We start from the raw sequence: 19,720 nt of genomic DNA on the forward strand, positions 1-19,720 counted from the left end.
ATACCATGAATTAGTATCCTAAACTCGGCCCCTAAATCATCATCATCAACACAGTTATCATTATTAGCATTATATTCACAGTCAGGGTCATTGCCTCCAATATTATGATGCTTGTCTTTGGGCGATGCTGAACATAGATTTGAGACAGTAAAGATGGCCATTTTCATGACGCGGCTTTTTCAATTGGGTATCGTTTGAAAACCAACTTTGTGATTTAGATATAAAAAGTCCGCTTTATTTATTGGAGAAATGCTCGTAACATACTCCGGTATCGGACGGACTCAGATTAACTTTTTTTTAAATCGACGTTGGGATGGCAGTTACGATGCATTCAGTTGTGTGTATGTGTCAAATCATTTATTCCATAAATAAGCCATATGTTCTCAAAATAATTCCCCTCACGACACAATACTGATTGAACTTAGGTATATTGCTATAAATTACGATAAAAAAATGTATAACTGAGTCTTAATTTTTGGAGCTTTCGTGACTGCAGGATTTATTCTTTGGTTCTTTCGGTTAAGTCACGTCTAAAGATAAAATAATGAATTAAAATGTATAACTGAGCCCTGTCACGTAAATTTGGGATTTTCACCACTGGTTCAGAACCAGAGTACAGTGCTGTAATCAGAACCTCATCCCTAACCCAAATGTTACCCAGACGAAGTCCACTTAAAAATGATTTCGTTTATATGTGAACACATTTTAAACGGTCCACACACCTTGCAGTTATTTACGGCTGAGGCAACATCGAAGAGGCCGAAGACGAGTTCAGGTATCACTGTAAACTGATGGCCGTAGCCAAGAGTTTCACTCAGGTTGCCGGGTTCGTAGCGCATTGCGCTATTCGCTGTGCCACTGATCAAAATTACACACGTAACAAATACAACGCTACCTCATATAGCCTTTAACAGGCTGTCGGGGCAAGTGTTGTTCTCGAGTATCCATAAAGGCTGGCACGGCGCACAAGGTGGTGGTATTGCCAGCACTACGCCTGGCCACCTTTGTCTCCCCAGTGAAAATGAGCTTCATAGCTCATCGAATTCTTCCAGGCTAAATAAAAATTCTGCTTTTGAGTGCTGATGTTTATACACACCGCACCAGGTATGCTCATGTAGGGGCTCAGTAAACATCAGAGACGCACACACACACATAAACTCAACGACTTCTCGCCAGCGACTCCCACGAGCAGAGCGAAGATGAGGCCGTGCATGTTGAGTTGTGGATCTTGAGACAAGTCACACTGAGCCACTGCCCAGAGCCCCCTTTTATTCTCGCCAACCACCTCTCTTATCTCGTGGCCTTGGCCTGATATCTCCACGCCGCGCGACACCTCTTGGCAGTCTTGTTAAAAACGTCGATATTTTCCAACCGCAATACGAGATCTGCAAGAACCAGTCAAAAAGATATGGATAGGAGCATTCATTCCGAGTGTCGTTTTATTATACTCCGACATTTGTTGTCAGTCCAGTGCTGGGTAAAGGCCTTCCCACACCATGTCGATCACTGGAGTTGTTTGACCACACGTAACCTTGGTGGGCAGTGCGGGTTGGTGAAGGGCTGTGGCTGAGAATTGAAAGCAGGTGGTCAAGTTCATGGCACAGTGAGTGAACTACATTGCCACTGCAAATAGAGTTGAAGCCTGTGTGACCCGGACAGTTCGTGAACCGGCATCCGTGTTTGGGGGGCAGTTTTGCTAGACCTAGGCTGACCAAACTGTCCCAGTTTGGTTTTTGGGTGAAAACACTTAAGTGTGAGTGCTGTGAAAACGGTGGCAACTCTAGATCATCCTAATATACGTATGCAAGCATACATTAGCGCGTTTTTAACTTAAATTAATAACTTATTTATCCAGGAAAGCCACGCTGAGTCGTCGGACTCTTTGCAGTAGGGTCCTATATTGGGTTATGTCAAGATATTTTCTGTCCATTAATGCAACTTTCATTATACAAGTGGGATTAAATCGGAGAAACCCTATGGGCACGAGATGGCAACAAAATCACCATACAGATGGCATGCAGTCCACTTTCTGTACTGGCTTCTCCTGGAGAGCGAGGATATCGCACCTCGACGCTCACAGGAAGCGAGTTTCACAACGTTTTCGCGATCCACCAACCCTGATGCTGGATTACCATAGATTATTGACAATATTTTTGGTATAAAAACTACCACCCAAAAAAATATATGGATCAGTATCTGTGAGTTTAACTTTCAGTTAAAAGCAATTCGATGTCAGCTTAATTAAATATAATGACTTTGACTATGATAAATTTGACAGCAGTAATGTCCTTGGCGTATACTTAAGTAAGAAAGGTAAAGGTGCAGCCTTGCAATTTATTTCTCACTGCACCGCTGGCAGAAGGGCCTCCACTTGAGGGAGCTCTAAAGAACACCTCTAGAGGATATTATATATATACTGATGTGTACTTACGTAAGTATTCATTTTATGAGCTCACAATTCCAGAACTATTCCACAGAGATCTAGATATTTTCACAATTTGTGGAATGGGTGTGCAACGACAGAACCACTGTTAATCACAGCTGCCACATAACACACATAACGTCAAATGCCACCATTACTACCAAGAAGGAAATATGAACTGGGACAATGGACGCAACGTCCGTGGAAAGAAAAACATAAAATGAGAACAATTTTAACATGTGGGACCGGTGACTTGCTATTTCCATCCCATGTGGGAAAATATCGACGAATTTTATGAGACAGGCATGAGGCACCAGGTAAGGTAGATATTACAACAAGGCCATGAGATAAGAGAGGTCTCAACGAGCATAAAAGGGGACCCTTGGCAGTGGTTCAGCATCGTCGTTCAGGATCTTCACTGCACAATGTACGGACTCATCTTCGCTCTGCTCGTGGGCACCGCTGGTAAGACTTTGTGTAACTTCCACTGGTAACTTGCTGCGTAGTGAATGGTTTTGGGTCGAACTAGGACCCATGTCTGGCAGAGATTGTCTTTGTACGTATGTTGAACTTCTTTCGCCAACCGTGCCAATCTTTGACTATAGACATCTGGCAGTTTAATAGCATTGGTTTAAGAAAGCCTGACAATGATGGACATTATTAGTGGTCGTTTGCTATCTTAATCTGGCTTAGGCTTCCACAAGGTTGGATCAAATTGGAACACTTTTTACCTCCGCTGATGATGTGCGTCAACAAACTAATGGAGGAGATAAACGGTGTGCTCCTAATTTGACTGTGCCAGAAAATTACGTGAGTTTAACTGAATTATACGAAAGAGCTGGATGGGGCTCATGCCCGTGTTTTATCCCAAGAGAGTGGTGAAAATGTTACATTCCTACTATGGGGCCTATATTGTCCATCTCACAAGAACGATTGAGCAAGTCATGCAACATTGCTAATATCCCCAGAGGCGTGATGATCCTGTTGACGATTATCCTCACGATTAATGTTGGGTCTGAATAATTAACCGCGTTCAGGCTACCAATTCACACAGTGCTTTGTTGACAGCGGCGGCCCCGTACATGTATGAGGACCACATTGTGGGTGGCTACGAGTGCGCTGCCCACTCGCAGCCGTGGCAGGTGTCCCTCAACATCGGATACCACTTCTGCGGAGGCTCCCTGATCTCCAGCGAGTGGGTCGTGTCTGCCGCTCACTGCTACCAGACGTGAGTTTACACGGACATAAGCGATGCTCTTTGTATGTGTGTGAATGGGAGGGGAGTAGTATTGCAATTATTAGTGCACTGCGCTGCGAACTCTGCAACCCGAACTCGATTCCCAGCATGAGTGACGATATCTGACACGGTCCTGTGCCCTCCCCCAGGTTGACTCACCGTTAAATGAGTACCTCGTGAAGCTGGTCAACACTAGAGAAACGAAGGGAACTGTGCATTTGAACGTTAATGATTCTATACATCCGTTCAACGTCCTCCACGAGAGGAGGGCCAGATACATGCGGCCAATATGTGAATATTTCCGTTGTGCTTGTTCAGTGTATCACGCAAAAAAAGTATGCAAAAATATATTTATACATGTAACAACATATATGGAAAATAAATCGTTCTCACAGTTAATTTGATGAAACCTTCCTAACGGATGCAGCACTCTCATGGCACTACTTTTCTACACGGAGATGAAAATCTTAGCAATGTGAAACCGCGTAGAGCCGAAACATCACCCCCGTGTACCATGAAACAGACCTCATTCGGTACACAGTGTAGAGACGAAACATGAGTTCGATAAAGCCGCGTTGGGCAAGGGTTTCCTGTACTTATCTTATTGTGCCCGGTGGGATGATGAGTCAGTTCCCCAACATGAACTGAGCTTGCATTCTATGATTGTTCTTGCGCTTAGCCGCCTGGATCATTTTACAGCAGGAAATTGAAATTGTTGGAATTAAATGTGGCGCAAGGTGCTTTTGGTTGCTAGGGCATGAAAGCAAAGAAATATAAATTAAAATCTTCATCACTACTATCGTCAACCTCCTCCACCCCCAGCGCGTCCCGCATCTCCGTGCGCATCGGCGAGCACAACATCTTCGTGACCGAGGGCACCGAGCAGAGGATCCAGGCCTCCAAGGCGATCCGCCACCCCCAGTACAACTCGGCGAAAACCGACAACGACATCATGCTCATCAAGCTGGCCTCGCCCGCTACCCTCAACCAGTACGCGCAGGCCATCGCGCTGCCCTCCTCCTGCGTCGGCACTGGAGTCATGTGCACCGTCTCCGGCTGGGGCGAGACCCAGACCAGCGTCGGTGAGGACACGGCGCTTAGACGTCCGTCTACCCTGGAAAAAAACATTTAAGGAAGACTTTTTAAAGATTTTACCATATCCGTTTCATGGTTGCTCTGTTTAGATCTCGGACGTGTTTTCTGGCTGTGCCACGTGGGGTTCGTCATGATGACTAGCGTTTCGCTCTACTTCTTGGGAGTTCCCAACACTATGAGTGAAGCTTCGTTCGGACGTCATGCTGAAGAACACTCAGTACAACCCAAAAACATATCAGAGAAATTAGTTGATTTCTTCTCCATCCAAGCTGACACAACACTTATACATGCTTGTACCATGGTAAAACATTCATTAAGATAAAAAATGTTAATATAAGTAAATGGTACCCTGTCTATCGATATTTTCGTGGATTTTTTTGCAATGTTTATAGCTAAGCATTGAATAACAGTTCTGAGCATGAGGCAGGCTTGACCTGGAGTTCAAACTGGACTAAAAGTTGTAACTAGACTTGTCCATCTTGTTGTTGTTGTAGTGTGAGCTTGTGATTGGCCACTTCTGGGCACAGGCCTCCCCCATGTCTTCCTTTACTTTCTCAGTGTATGTCCAGCAGTCGTCACGGAACTATTTTCCACTGTCTTTCTCTGCTTACTTTCTCCAGGTTTATCAATGGGCACAAGCTACCAACCCATTACATTTCCTCTGCATTACTGAGACCTTCACGCTGAGTCCACTGAGCTCTCTTATGCCGCCCCCTCTGCTTATGAGTTTCTCCGTCCTCACGTTACCCCAATATCTTTCCCCAGTGTATGATGCCTTACCAATGCCACCCGCGTGTCTCCATACAGGCAGCCCCGATGTCCTCATGTGCGTCCAGGTGCCCGTGCTGAGTGATACCTCCTGCAGGAACGCCTACCCTGGGTCCATCACCGACAACATGATCTGCCTGGGATACCAGGAGGGTGGCAAGGACTCCTGCCAGGTGAGGTCCCCTGAAGCGACTTGAGTCGATAAGTCTGAACGGGAGTATGAGCGTCGACCTGCCCTCTTGTTACAAACCAGTGCCACCTCCACCAAACATACACTCTCATCGATATTTTGGTTGCATCTCTTTCATCCAACTCAATATTAATCACATATTTTTTTCACAGACATAAATGTTGGGAACCACGACATTAAATGCTGGAACCAACTGCTAACTGCTGACCCTTTGACCCCTGATTCCGCCACTGCAGGGAGACTCCGGTGGCCCCGTAGTGTGCAATGGCCAGCTGCAGGGCATCGTGTCCTGGGGCCGCGGCTGCGCCCTGGCCAACTACCCCGGCGTGTACACCAAGGTGTGCAACTACAACTCCTGGATCGCCAGCACCATGGCTGCCAACTGAGCGACTCACTCGGAAGCCACCTTGCCGAGCAACAAGCACCGTGATGATTGTAATGCCATGAAACGAATAAAACCATTGAAATGTTGATGGCACCATGTTTTTGTCGTCTTATTTTCTTAGTAATGTTGATGATCGATACATCGCATAGCACGGTACAATGGATTGAGTTGCTCAATTGCTCTGCTACCCACAAAGCAGCCCCGTAGCAGCCAATACAGCACAGGACTTATTAACCGCTTTGGTATGGTGGCCTTATACCTCCAACGTGCAATCCTTGAAACAATAGTACACGTTTAAAAATAGATATGTTTAGTTAAAATTGTTCATAGCAACAAAGTGGCCAATTTAAGTAATTTGCTTTGGGTATGTCGAATCATTTGGTCAAAAATCAACTGAGTTGAGTCGATGCAAAGGATGGGGTGACATGCAAATGAGTTAGATTGTCGGCTTCCCATTGGTTGATTCAAACTCCTCTCACAGCTCGAAACAGAAAATACAGCGTGAACTTGGGGTGGTCTCAGGGATGCTGCCAGACAATCACAACCCGCCATTTTCCTAATTTGAATATGACCCGCCACATGCAAATAAACTCCTCCCTCTCTCCTGCTCGATTTAAAAATCGATGGTCGGTACTTTGAAGCCGCGTTAAGTGTGGAAAGCTTTCGCGGTACAGACCAGGGGCGGTTTCTTCATTAGGGCGATTGGGCGACGCACCACCAATGTCATTCAACCACAGAGTTTCGCGAGCCGTTACTGTGCCTCTGGATATAGTCCAATCAGCGTCATGTTACGTTCTGTGGAGTACCGCCTCTTTTTGGGCGATTTCACTCCGGCTGAGAATCGCCCAGAGTGTTCCCATAGACTTACATTCAAAGATGTTTTTTTTCGAACGGCGGGCGCTGCAATGCATTCTCTATGGCTTCCGGGAGGGCTCGCACTAACGTGCTTACGTCATCATACGTAAGCACGTTTCATCCAACAATATTATTTGTCGCCACCTAGTGGAATCTTTAATAAAAGAAACTGAGTGGATTGTATTAATAGTGAGTACTAGCATAAGTACCCGGCGTTGCCCGGGTGAAAAATATATTTCTTAATAACCTTACATATATACACAGATGGGCTGCTACCCCTGCACCCCCCCCCCCCCCCCAGGCATGATCTCCTCGGCCGTTGTGCAGTAATATGTACGGCCTATAGTGTGGTGGGGTGTCGAGGCCTAGTACCGTGCAGAGCCTCCGGCCTCGCCTAGATTGCCCACCCGGCTGAGGCTGGGTACCGGGGCCGTTACCCCCCCCCCCCCCCGCGCTACAATAATACTGTCTAATTGCTATAATTTTATAATCTACCGACCCTATAATAGTAATTGCACACATTGTGGTGGGGGGGGAGTGAAGAGGACGTGAAACTTTGATGAATTTACCTCAGAGTCGCGTGTTAATGCGTGCGCATATTTTTAACGGGAATTAAAAATGGCGTCCACCCCGCAGCGAATGCGTCGCTACCCGTTGCCAGGGGCAACCGCCGTCCAATGAAACTGCGTATGGTCCGGCGACACACAGACAGACAGACAGATTTGCGATTTTATATATATATAAATAGAAACAAACAAGATGTATTGTAAGAGTCACTTTGTTTTTCATTAATATTAAAGAAGTGAAGTTGCCTTTACATGCTTAAGCTGTTAATTTATCCATTGCATGGGTGGACCTTATCCTTATAAATCATCCAGACATTTGCCCCCCCTGAGAGATTTTGCAGGAGCCGCCACTGGTACAGACCCAGGTGCCATCGGTCGACTCACTGAGATGACTGGCAAATGCACACCAGCTGTGTCTCTTGCTGTGCCATCTTGCTTTATTTAATCCGCCCGGCGCTCCGTTCGTTGTTGTGAGCGTCGCTCCTCTGCCCTGCTTTTTGGTTGGAGGGCGACTGCCTCCAACTGAACAGTCGCGTCCTTCACGACACAGGCACACACACGGCTATACACAGGGGGTGCGCTTTCATATTGAGATATTTTGATCATCAAATTCACTGCTGGATGAAGACTGCCATGTTTTACGATGCGGGGGGGCGTGGTGACGGGATGGGGAGCAGGGGCAGTTCACGTCACTACTCGCCACTGATGTTAGCCGCGCATCTCCAAGCCCCACCATTACTCATCCCACTCCGCGGATATCTGTGAAAAAGAGCTTTAGAGCACATCGGATTCCTTCAAGATAAATCATTATTCTGATTCTGAACTCAAACTCAACACTTGGACCGAACACCGAATCGTCGAACCTCACCCCCCTATTCGTCCATATCTTCAAAAATCCAATCAACGCCCGAGGTCGGCGTAATGGGTGTCGTCTGTCTGTGTACGTCACAGTTACATGAATGTGAATGAGTCGCCATCTCAGCGTCTGTTTGACTGACGTCCTCATCGAGTGGACGGCCAAGATGCACGCGGTGATGTGTGGACATTTGAATTGTGCGAGTACGTGTTACACGTTCTGTATGTAGCAGGGCTCGAGAGGAGACAGAGAAACTCACTGCAGGTCACCCCCTCCTATCTCAATCCCAGCTACAGTACTGTAGATACAATCTCATTTTGTCATTCAAACCAGCAATAAGTAACGTTCGCATAATGTAAACAATACACAAATACAAAATATAACCTTTACACTGCTGGGTGGACAGAGACTGGGGGATTTAAGAAATGTACCCCGTTGTTTCAACTGCCGCACCGGGAAATTGAATCGAGAAGTCCAGCGTGCTATTAAACCTGGTACCACAACATCTCCCTTCATTTTATACAACCGCACTGTTCATCAAAGCAACGAAAACGAGACAATGTCAAATACATTACAAAGTCATGGGAAATTGATATCTCGATCATTGTTATCGTGAAATGCAATATCGCGTCATATCGTGAATATTTGACATTGCAGCAAGAAGAAGTTTCAAGAAACAATGTAGAAGCGTATGAAAAGCTATTGACTATTTTGCAAGATGCGAAAACCCTCACGAGTATTGAGTGAAGTTGTACATTGTGGTCCACTTCTCTTTGGTCACGTCACAATAAACGTGACCAAATATATCCGAATGACAGGCAGAAGTGATGCAGTGATATAGAACTGGTACACAAGCAAAAACGTGAACAACATTGTGAAGACTAAACCACACTTAACGTCATGAAAGTAATTTGGGAGCTTGATCCTATCACACCATTGCGTGGAGTGAAAATATGACGACCCCAAACCTAACAAAGTCCATCACTGTTAGATGTTACATGAGGGCATTAACATTGTAAATATAACAGGCAACGAATTGAAGAGCACGATGTCGGCTTACAGAAAATGGTTTGAGCCTTGTGCAAAAAGTATCGAACGTTTATTAAAGAGCAAGCTGTAGGCTAATAAAAATTATGCACACACGTGTAAAATTGCGAGTTTCACAACTTTTTTGCGATCCACCAACCCTCGCCTCTACGGCCGGCGTTGTACACAATGACACAAAAACAAAGACAAATATCCACCGTACAGCATTAACACACTGTTGGGTCAAGTGCTTTTAGCGAGCACGTATAAAGGCTGGCACGTCACACTAGGGGTGGGTGGCCAGCACCACGCCCGGCCGCCTTCGTATTCCTAGTGGCGATGTTTATACATTGCAGCAGTTGACATAGTAGAGGCCCAGGACCGGTTCAGATAATCGTCGCTGGTGTTGGCCGCGCGGTAACCTCTACCCTATCCCTCCCCAAATGATACAGCCACATTCACACATGCACAGTGCATAGTGAATGGTTTTGGGTCGAACTGGGACCCATGTCCAGCAGAGATGGTCTTTGTATGTATGCTGAACTTATTTCGCACCGTACGCATCCAACCGTGTAAATCTTTGCCTATAGATATCTGGCATTCATAATCAACGTTTTTGGGTTTAGATCGCGTTATTTATAAATGTGTCGTAACTCTCCACTGCCCGACACGGCCAATCAGTAAAAAAGTGTCACATTGACAAAAGACAAATAGTTCACTGCTGAATAATATTGGTCGCGAAAGCCTACGTGTTAAACAGATATCTGGCAGTTTAACAGAATTGGTTTAGCAGGACAGACAATGATGGGTATCATTATTGGTCATTTGGTATCGTAATTTGGCGTAGGCCTTCGCTAGGTTAGCTCCATCGGAAACATTTTGCACATCCTATGGTGATGTGCATCACCAAACTAACAGAGGAGAGGAGTGCGTGCTGCTTATTTGGCTGTGCCGGAAAGTTTGTCTTTGACTAAAACTGAATTATACCCAAGTGCAAGATGGGGCTAATATCCGTCATTGTTCCCAAGCAATTGGTGGAAATTCTAAATTCCTTCTGTGGAGCCCATATTGTCCATCAAACGATTGATCAAGTGATGCAACATTTCTAGTAAACATATCGGAGTGACTTTTTTTGCAGGAATTGGTCTTTGTAATTGTGTTAGTGGTAACATTGGTAACATTGGTGATGATTATCATCACGGAGACAGCAGAGGCGGATCTATAATATTCCCACGAGGTGTGTTCATGAAATGTCCATACTTTTAAATGGGGACTCACATTAACAATATGTTTTTTTTTCTGGTAAATATCAATACCAAAATTACTTTTGCACTCAAGGGGTAGGAGGGGGGTAGCATTGCCTCCATTGCTTCACTAGGATTCTCCACTTGGCCTTATAGACGATGTCGATAGTCATGATCATTTTGACGATTATCCTCACGAAGAATGTTGGGTCTGAGTAATTGACCGTGGCCGGAACACCAATTCACACTCTGCTTAGCTGAAAGCGGCGGCCCCATACATGTATGAGGACCACATCGTGGATGGCTCCGAGTGCGCTGCCCACTCGCAGCCGTGGCAGGTGTCCCTCAACACTGGATACCACTTCTGCGGAGGCTCCCTGATCTCCAGCACTTCTTAACCCCTTTGGTATGGTGGCCCTATACATCCCATCTGCAATCCTTTAAACAATAGTATACGTTTAACATACATAGTTTAGTTAAAATTGTTCATACCAACAAGGTGGCCAATATAAGTCATTTGCTTTGGGCATGTCGAATCGTTTGTTCTAGATTTGAAGTTTTCGTGACTGCAAGGATCCATATTCTTTGGTTCTTTCGGTAAAGTCATGTAGGTGAAAAAATCAAATATATTAAATAAAAATAAATTAATTAAATCACGACGTTTGGCCAAAAATCAACTGAGTTGAGTCGATGAAAAGGAGGGGGTTACATGCAAATGAGATGGATTATGTCTGCTTCCCATTGGTCGATTTTAACTCCTCCCACAGCTCGACACAGGAAATAAAGCGCGACCTTGGAGGTGCTCTCGGGGACGCTTCCAGCCAATCACAAAACGCCATTTTCCTAATTTGAATATGACCCGCCCCATGCAAATAAACTCCTCCCTCTATCCTGCCAGATTAAATAATCGATTTTCGGTAAATCGATCAAACATTGACGACTCAATGAACTTTTCAGGCATAAAAGTCGATCGTCGAGTCCGGTTCACCTCTTGTGAGGGGCGCTGGAAGCTTTAAACCGCACGGCGCTTAGCAGTCACCGCGTGGGACCTTCCAACAACAACAGCCGCCATTTACCACTAAGTGGCGGTGACGTCAACACGGCGACTGTGGCAGGCCAAGTGCACTTTGAGACGTACACAGACAGACCTAGGCTGACCAAACTGACCCAGTTTGGTTTTTGGGTGAAAACACTTAAGTGTGAGTGCTGTGAAAGCGGTGGCAAACTCTAGATCATCCTAATATACATATGCAAGCACACATTAGCTCGTTTTTTTTACTTATAATAATAACTTATTTATCCAGGAAAGCCACGCTGAGTCTTCGGACTCTTTGCAATAGGTTCCTATATTGGGTTATGTCAAGATATTTTCTGTCCATTAATGCAACTTTCATTATACAAGTGGGAGTAAATCGGAGAAACCCTATGGGAACGAGATGGCAACAAAATCACCATACAGATGGCATGCAGTCCACTTCCTGTACTGCCTTCTCCTGGAGAGCGAGGATATCGCACCTCGACGCTCACAGGAAGCGAGTTTCACAACGTTTTCGCGATCCACCAACCCTGATGCTGGATTACCATAGATAATTGACAAGATTTTTGGTATAAAAACTACCACCCAAAAAAATATATGGATCAGTATCTGTGAGTTTAACTTTCAGTTAAAAGCAATTCGATGTCAGCTTAATAAAATATAATGACTTTGACTATGATAAATTTGACAGCAGTAATGTCCTTGGCGTATACTTAAGTAAGAAAAGTAAAGGTGCAGCCTTGCAATGTATTTCTCACTGCACCGCTGGCAAAAGGGCCTCCACTTGAGGGAGCTCTAAAGAACACCTCTAGAGGATATTATATATATACTGATTTATACTTACGTAAGTATTCATTTTATGAGCTCTCAATTCCAGAACTTTTCCACAGAGTTCTAGATATTTTCACAATTTGTGGAACGGGTGTGCAACTGCAGAACCACTGTTAATCACAGCTGCCACATAACACACATAACGTCAAATGGCACCATCACTACCAAGAAGGAAATCTGAACTGGGACAATAAATGCAACGTCCGTGGAAAGAAAAACATAAAATGGGACGAATTATAACATGTGGAACCGGTGACTTGGTATTTCCATCCCATGTGGGAAAATATCGACGAATTTTATGAGACAGGCATAAGGCACCAGGTACCGTAGAGATTACAACAAGGCCATGAGATAAGAGGGGTCTCAACGAGTATAAAAGGGGACCCTTGGCAGTGGTTCAGCATCGTCGTTCAGGATCTTCACTGCACAATGTACGGACTCATCTTCGCTCTGCTCGTGGGCACCGCTGGTGAGACTTTGTGTAACTTCCACTGGTAACTTGCTGCGTAGTGAATGGTTTTGGGTCGAACTAGGACCCATGTCTGGCAGAGATGGTCGTTGTACGTATGTTGAACTTCTTTCGCCAACCGTGCCAATCTTTGGCTATAGACATCTGTCAGTTTAATAGCATTGGTTTAAGCAAGCCTGACAGTGATGGACATTATTAGTGGTCGTTTGGTATCTTAATCTGGCTTAGGCCTCCACAAGGTTGGCTCAAATTGGAACACTTTTCACCTCCGCTGATGATGTACATCAACAAACTAATGGAGGAGATCAACGGTGTGCTCCTAATTTGACTGTGCCAGAAAATTACTTGAGTTAAACTGAATTATACGAAAGAGCTGGATGGGGCGCATGCCCATGTTTTATTGCTAGTAACCCCAGAGGCGTGATGATCCTGTTGACGATTATCCTCACGATTAATGTTGGGTCTGAATAATTAACCGCGTTCAGGCTACGAATTTACACTCTACTTTGTTGACAGCGGCGGCCCCGTACATGTATGAGGACCACATCGTCGGTGGCTACGAGTGCGCTGCCCACTCGCAGCCGTGGCAGGTGTCCCTCAACATCGGATACCACTTCTGCGGAGGCTCCCTGATCTCCAGCGAGTGGGTCGTGTCTGCCGCTCACTGCTACCAGACGTGAGTTCACATGGACATAAGCGATGCTCTTTGTTTGTGTGTGTGAATGGGAGGGGAGTAGTATTGCAACGATTAGTGCACTGCGCTGCGAACCCTGCAACCCGATCTCGATTCTCAGCATATGTGACGATATCTGACGCGGTCCTGTGCCCTCCCCCAGGTTGACTCACCGTTAAATGAGTACCTCGTGAAACTGGTCAACACTAGAGAAACGAAGGGGACTGTGCATTTGAACGTTAATGATTCTATACATCCGTTCAACGTCCTCAACGAGAGGAGGGCTAGATACATGCGGCCAATATGTGAATATTTGCGTTATGCTTGTTCAGTGTGTCACGCAAAAAAGTATGCAAATATATATATATACATGCAGAAACTTACATGGAAAATAAATCGTTCTCACAGTCAATTTGATTAAACCTTCCTAACGGATGCAGCACTCTCATGGCACTACTTTTCGAGACGGAGATGAAAATCTTAGCAACGTAAAACCGCTTAGAGCCGAAACATCACCCCCGTGTACCATGAAACAGACCTCATCTGGTACACCGTGTAGAGCCGAAACAAGAGTTCGATAAAGCCGCGTTGGGCAAGGGTTTCCTGTACTTATATTATTGTGCCCGGTGGGATGATGAGTCAGTTCCCCAACATGAACTGAGCTTGCATTCTATGATTGTTCTTGCACTTAGCCGCCTGGATCATTTTACAGCAGGACATTGAAATTGTTGGAATTAAATGTGGCGCAAGGTGCTTTTGGTTGCTAGGGCATGAAAGCAAAGAAATATGAATTCAAATCTTCATCACTATTATTGTCAACCTCCTCCACCCCCAGCGCATCCCGCATCTCCGTGCGCATCGGCGAGCACAACATCTTCGTGACCGAGGGCACCGAGCAGAGGATCCAGGCCTCCAAGGCGATCCGCCACCCCCAGTACAACTCGGCGAAAACCGACAACGACATCATGCTCATCAAGCTGGCCTCGCCCGCTACCCTCAACCAGTACGCGCAGGCCGTCGCGCTGCCCTCCTCCTGCGTCGGCACCGGAGTCATGTGCACCGTCTCCGGCTGGGGCGAGACCCAGACCAGCGTCGGTGAGGACACGGCACTTAGACGTCCGTCTAGCCTGGAAAAGCAATTAAAGGAATACTTTTTAAAGATTTTACCATATCCGTTTCATGGTTGCTCTGTTTAGATCTCGGATGTGTTTTCGGGCTGTGCCACGTGGTGTTCGTCATGATGTCTAGCGTTTCGGTCTTCTTCTTGGGAGTTCCCAACACTACGAGTGAAGCTTCGTTCGGACGTCATGCTGAAGAACACTCAGTACAACCCAAAAACATATCAGAGAAATTAGTTGATTTCTTCTCCATACAAGCTGACACAACACATATACATGCTTGTATCATGGTAAAACATTCATTAAGATATAAAATGTTAGCATAATTACATGGTACTCTGTCTAGCGATATTTTCGTGGATTTTTTTAGCAATGTTTATAGCTAAGCATTGAATAACAGTTCTGAGCATGAGGCAGGCTTGACCTGGAGTTTAAACTGGACTAAAAGTTGTAACTAGACTTGTCCATCTTGTTGTTGTTGTAGTGTGAGCTTGTGATTGGCCACTTCTGGGCACAGGCCTCCCCCATGTCTTCCTTTACTTTCTCAGTGTCTGTCCAGCAGTAGTCACGGAACTCTTTTCCACTGTCTTTCTCTGCTTACTTTCTCCAGGTTTATCAATGGGCACAAGCTACCAACCCATTACATTTCCTCTGCATTACTGGGACCTTCACGCTGAGTCCACTGAACTCTCTTATGCCGCCCCCTCTGTTTATGAGTTTCTCCGTCCTCACGTTACCCCAATATCTTTCCCCAGTGTATGATGCCTTACCAATGCCACCCGCGTGTCTCCATACAGGCAGCCCCGATGTCCTCATGTGCGTCCAGGTGCCCGTGCTGAGTGATACCTCCTGCAGGAACGCCTACCCTGGGTCCATCACCGACAACATGATCTGCCTGGGATACCAGGAGGGTGGCAAGGACTCCTGCCAGGTGAGGTCCCCTGAATCGACTTGAGTCGATAAGTCTGAACGGGAGTATGAGCGTAGACCTGCCCTCTTGCTACAAACCAGTGCCACCTCCACCAAACATACACTCTCATCGATATTTTGGTTGCATCTCTTTCATCCAACTCAATATTAATCACGTATTTTCTTCACATACATAAAGGTTGGGAACCACGACATTAGATGCTGGAACCAACTGCTAACTGCTGACCCTTTGACCCCTGATTCCGCCACTGCAGGGAGACTCCGGTGGCCCCGTCGTATGCAATGGCCAGCTGCAGGGCATCGTTTCCTGGGGTCGCGGCTGTGCCCTGGCCAACTACCCCGGCGTGTACACCAAGGTGTGCAACTACAACTCCTGGATCGCCAGCACCATGGCTGCCAACTGAGCGACTCACTCGGAAGCCACCTTGCCGAGCAACAAGCACTGTGATGATTGTAATGCCATGAAACGAATAAAACCATTGAAATGTTGATGGCACCATGTTTTTGTCGTCTTATTTTCTTAGTAAAGTTGATGATCGATACATCGCATAGCACGGTACAATGGATTGAGTTGCTCGATTCTTCTGCTACCCACAAAGCAGCCCCGTAGCCGCCAATACAGCACAGGACTTATTAACCGCTTTGGTATGGTGGCCCTATACCTCCAACGTGCAATCCTTGAAACAATAGTACACGTTTAAAAATAGATATGTTTAGTTAAAATTGTTCATAACAACAGAGTGGCCAATTTAAGTAATTTGCTTTGGGTATGTCGAATCATTTGGCTAAGAATCAACTGAGTTGAGTCGATGCAAAGGAGGGAGTGACATTCAAATGAGTTGGATTGTCGGCTTCCCATTGGTTGATTCAAACTCCTCTCAGCTCGAAACAGGAAATACAGCGTGAACTTGGGGTGGTCTCAGGGATGTTGCCAGACAATCACAACCCGCCATTTTCCTAATTTGAATATGACCCGCCACATGCAAATAAACTCCTCCCTCTCTCCTGCTCGATTTAAAAATCGATGGTCGGTACTTTGAGGCCGCGTTAAGTGTGGAAAGCTTTCTAACAGGTCACGGTACAGACCCAGGTGCCATCGGTCGACTCACTGAGATGACTGGCAGATGCACACCAGCTGTTTCTCTTACTGTGCCATCTTGCTTCATTTTATCCGCCCGGCGCTCCGTTCGTTGTTGTGAGCGTCGCTCCTCTGCCCTGCTTTGTTGTTGGAGGGCGACTGCCTCCAACTGAACAGTCGCGTCCTTCAAGACACAGGCACACACATGGCTATACACAGGGGGTGCGCTTTCATATTGAGATATTTTGATCATCAAATTCACTGCTGGATGAAGATTGACATTTTTTACGATGCGGGGGCGTGGTGACAGGATGGGGAGTAGGTGCAGTTCACGTCACCACTCGCCACTGATGTTAGTCGCGCATCTCCAAGCCCCACCATTACTCATCCCACTCCACGGATATCTGTGAAAAGAGCTTTAGAGCACATCGGATTCCTTCAGGATAAATAATTATTTTGATTCTGAACTCAAACTCAACACTCGGACCGAACACCGAATCGTCGAACCTCACCCCCCTATTCGTCCATATCTTCAAAAATCCAATCAACGCCCGAGGTCGGCGTAATGGGTGTCGTCTGTCTGTGTACGTCACAGTTACATGAATGTGAATGAGCCGCCATCTCGGCGTCTGTTTGACTGACGTCATCGAATGGACGGCCAAGATGCACGCCGTGATGTGTGGACATTTGAATTGTGCGAGTACGTGTTACACGTTCTGTATGTAGCAGGGCTCAAGAGGAGACAGAGAAACTCACTGCAGGTCACCCCCTCCTATCTCAATCCTAGCTACAGTACTGTAGATACAATCTCATTTTGTCATTCAAACCAGCAATAAGTAACGTTCACATAATGTAACCAATACACCAGTGGCGGCTCCTGCAAAATCTCTCAGGGGGGGCAAATGTCTGGATGATTGATAAGGATAAGGTCCACCCATGCAAAGGATAAATTAACAGCTTAAGCATGTAAAGGCAACTTCACTTCTTTAATATTAATGAAAAATAAAGTGACTCTTACAATAGATCTTGTTTGTTTCTATACTCACTATTAATACAATCCACTCATGTTTCTTTTATTAAAGATTCCACTAGGTGGCGACAAATAATTTTGTTGGATGAAACGTGCTTACGTATGATGACGTAAGCACGTTAGTGCGAGCCCTCCCGGAAGCCATAGAGAATGCATTGCAGCGCCCCCCGTTCGAAAAAAAACATCTTTGAATGTAAGTCTATGGGACCACTCGGGGCGATTCTCAGCCGGAGGGAAATCGCCCAAAAAGAGGCGGTACTCCACAGAACGTAGCATGACGCTGATTGGACTATATCCAGAGGCACAGTGACGGCTAGCGTGACTCTGTGGTTGAATGACATTGGTGGTGCGTCGCCCAATCGCCCTAATGAAGAAACCGCCCCTGCAATACACAAATACAAAATATAACCTTTACACTGCTGGGTGGACAGAGACTGGGGGATTTAAGAAATGTACCCCGTTGTTTCAACTGCCGCACCGGGAAATTGAATCGAGAAGTCCAGCGTGCTATTAAACCTGGTACCACAACAGCTCCCTTCATTTCATACAACCGCACTGTTCATCAAAGCAAGGAAAACAAGACAATGTCAAATACATTACAAAGTCATGGGAAATTGATATCTCGATCATTGTTATCGTCAAATGCAATATCGCGTCATATCGTGAATATTTGACATTGCAGCAAGAAGAAGTTTCAAGAAACAATGTAGAAGCGTATGAAAAGCTATTGACTATTTTGCAAGATGCGAAAACCCTCACGAGCAGGGGCGGTTTCTTCATTAGGGCGATTGGGCGACGCACCACCAATGTCATTCAACCACTGAGTCACGCTAGCCGTCACTGTCAGCCTCTGGATATAGTCCAATCAGCGTCATGTCACGTTCTGTGGAGTACCGCCTCTTTTTGGGCGATTTCACTACGGCTGAGAATCGCCCCGAGTGGCCCCATAGACTTACATTCAAAGATGTTTTTTTTCGAACGGGGGCGCTGCAATGCATTCTCTATGGCTTCCGGGAGGGCATGCACTAACGTGCTTACGTCATCATACGTGCTAACGTCATCATACGTAAGCACGTTTCATCCAACAATATAATTTATCGCCACCTAGTGGAATCTTTAATAAAATTAACTTGAGTGGTTTGTTTTAATAGTGAGTATATAAACAAACAAGATGTATTGTAAGAGTCACTTTATTTTTCATTAATATTAAATAAGTGAAGTTGCCTTTACATGCTTAAGCTGTTAATTTATTCATTGCATGGGTGGACCTTATCAATTATCCAGACATTTGCACCCCCTGAGAGATTTTGCAGGAGCCGCCACTGCTCACGAGTATTGAGTGAAGTTGTACATTGTGGTCCACTTCTCTTTGGTCACGTCACAATAAACGTGACCAAATATATCCGAATGACAGGCAGAAGTGATGCAGTGATATAGAACTGGTACACAAGCAAAAACGTGAACAACATTGTGAAGACTTAACCACACTTAACGTCATGAAAGTAATTTCGGAGCTTGATCCTATCACACCATTGCGTGGAGTGAAAACATGACGACCCCAAACCTAACAAAGTCCATCACTGTTAGATGTTACAGGAGGGCATTAACATTGTAAATATAACAGGCAACGAATTGAAGAGCACGATGTAGGCTTACAGAAAATGGTTTGAGCCTCATGTAGAAAGTCTCGAACGTTTATTTAAGAGCAAGCTGTAGGCTAATAAAAATTATGCACACACGTGTAAAAGTACGAGTTTCACAACTTTTTGCGATCCACCAACCCTCGCCTTCACGGCCGGCGTTGTACACAATGACACAAAAACAAAGACAAATATCCACCGTACAGCATTAACCAGAGGTGTGGACTCGAGTCATGTGACTTGGACTCGAGTCAGACTCGAGTCATGAATT

At 45.6% G+C, this 19,720-nt stretch overlaps 2 protein-coding genes across 3 annotated transcripts in view; both read left to right on the forward strand.

The window, feature by feature from the left end:
* Window positions 1-6,129, forward strand: part of LOC144941164 (trypsin-like) — a 28,214-nt gene extending 22,085 nt beyond the window's left edge. The window contains exons 1-5 of one of the 2 annotated variants that reach the window (XM_078867721.1): window positions 2,838-2,887; window positions 3,491-3,650; window positions 4,482-4,741; window positions 5,562-5,695; window positions 5,949-6,129. In XM_078867721.1, coding sequence (XP_078723847.1) covers window positions 2,848-2,887; window positions 3,491-3,650; window positions 4,482-4,741; window positions 5,562-5,695; window positions 5,949-6,098 — 744 coding nt within the window. In that variant the 5' untranslated portion in view covers window positions 2,838-2,847 and the 3' untranslated portion in view covers window positions 6,099-6,129. Of the gene's footprint in view, window positions 1-2,837; window positions 2,888-3,490; window positions 3,651-4,481; window positions 4,742-5,561; window positions 5,696-5,948 lie in introns of those variants that run through there. The other variant, XM_078867720.1, reaches the window with a different exon arrangement.
* A 6,803-nt stretch (window positions 6,130-12,932) lies between these two features.
* Window positions 12,933-16,105, forward strand: LOC144941166 (trypsin-like). The gene is made up of 5 exons (XM_078867723.1): window positions 12,933-12,980; window positions 13,497-13,656; window positions 14,489-14,748; window positions 15,569-15,702; window positions 15,956-16,105. The coding sequence occupies exons 1-5, from the start codon at window positions 12,941-12,943 to the stop codon at window positions 16,103-16,105; spliced, it is 744 nt and encodes a 247-aa protein (XP_078723849.1). The 5' UTR covers window positions 12,933-12,940.
* The last annotated feature ends 3,615 nt before the right edge of the window (window positions 16,106-19,720 follow it).

This window comes from Lampetra fluviatilis, chromosome 24 (assembly GCF_964198595.1).
Source record: "Lampetra fluviatilis chromosome 24, kcLamFluv1.1, whole genome shotgun sequence".
NCBI lineage: Eukaryota > Metazoa > Chordata > Hyperoartia > Petromyzontiformes > Petromyzontidae > Lampetra > Lampetra fluviatilis.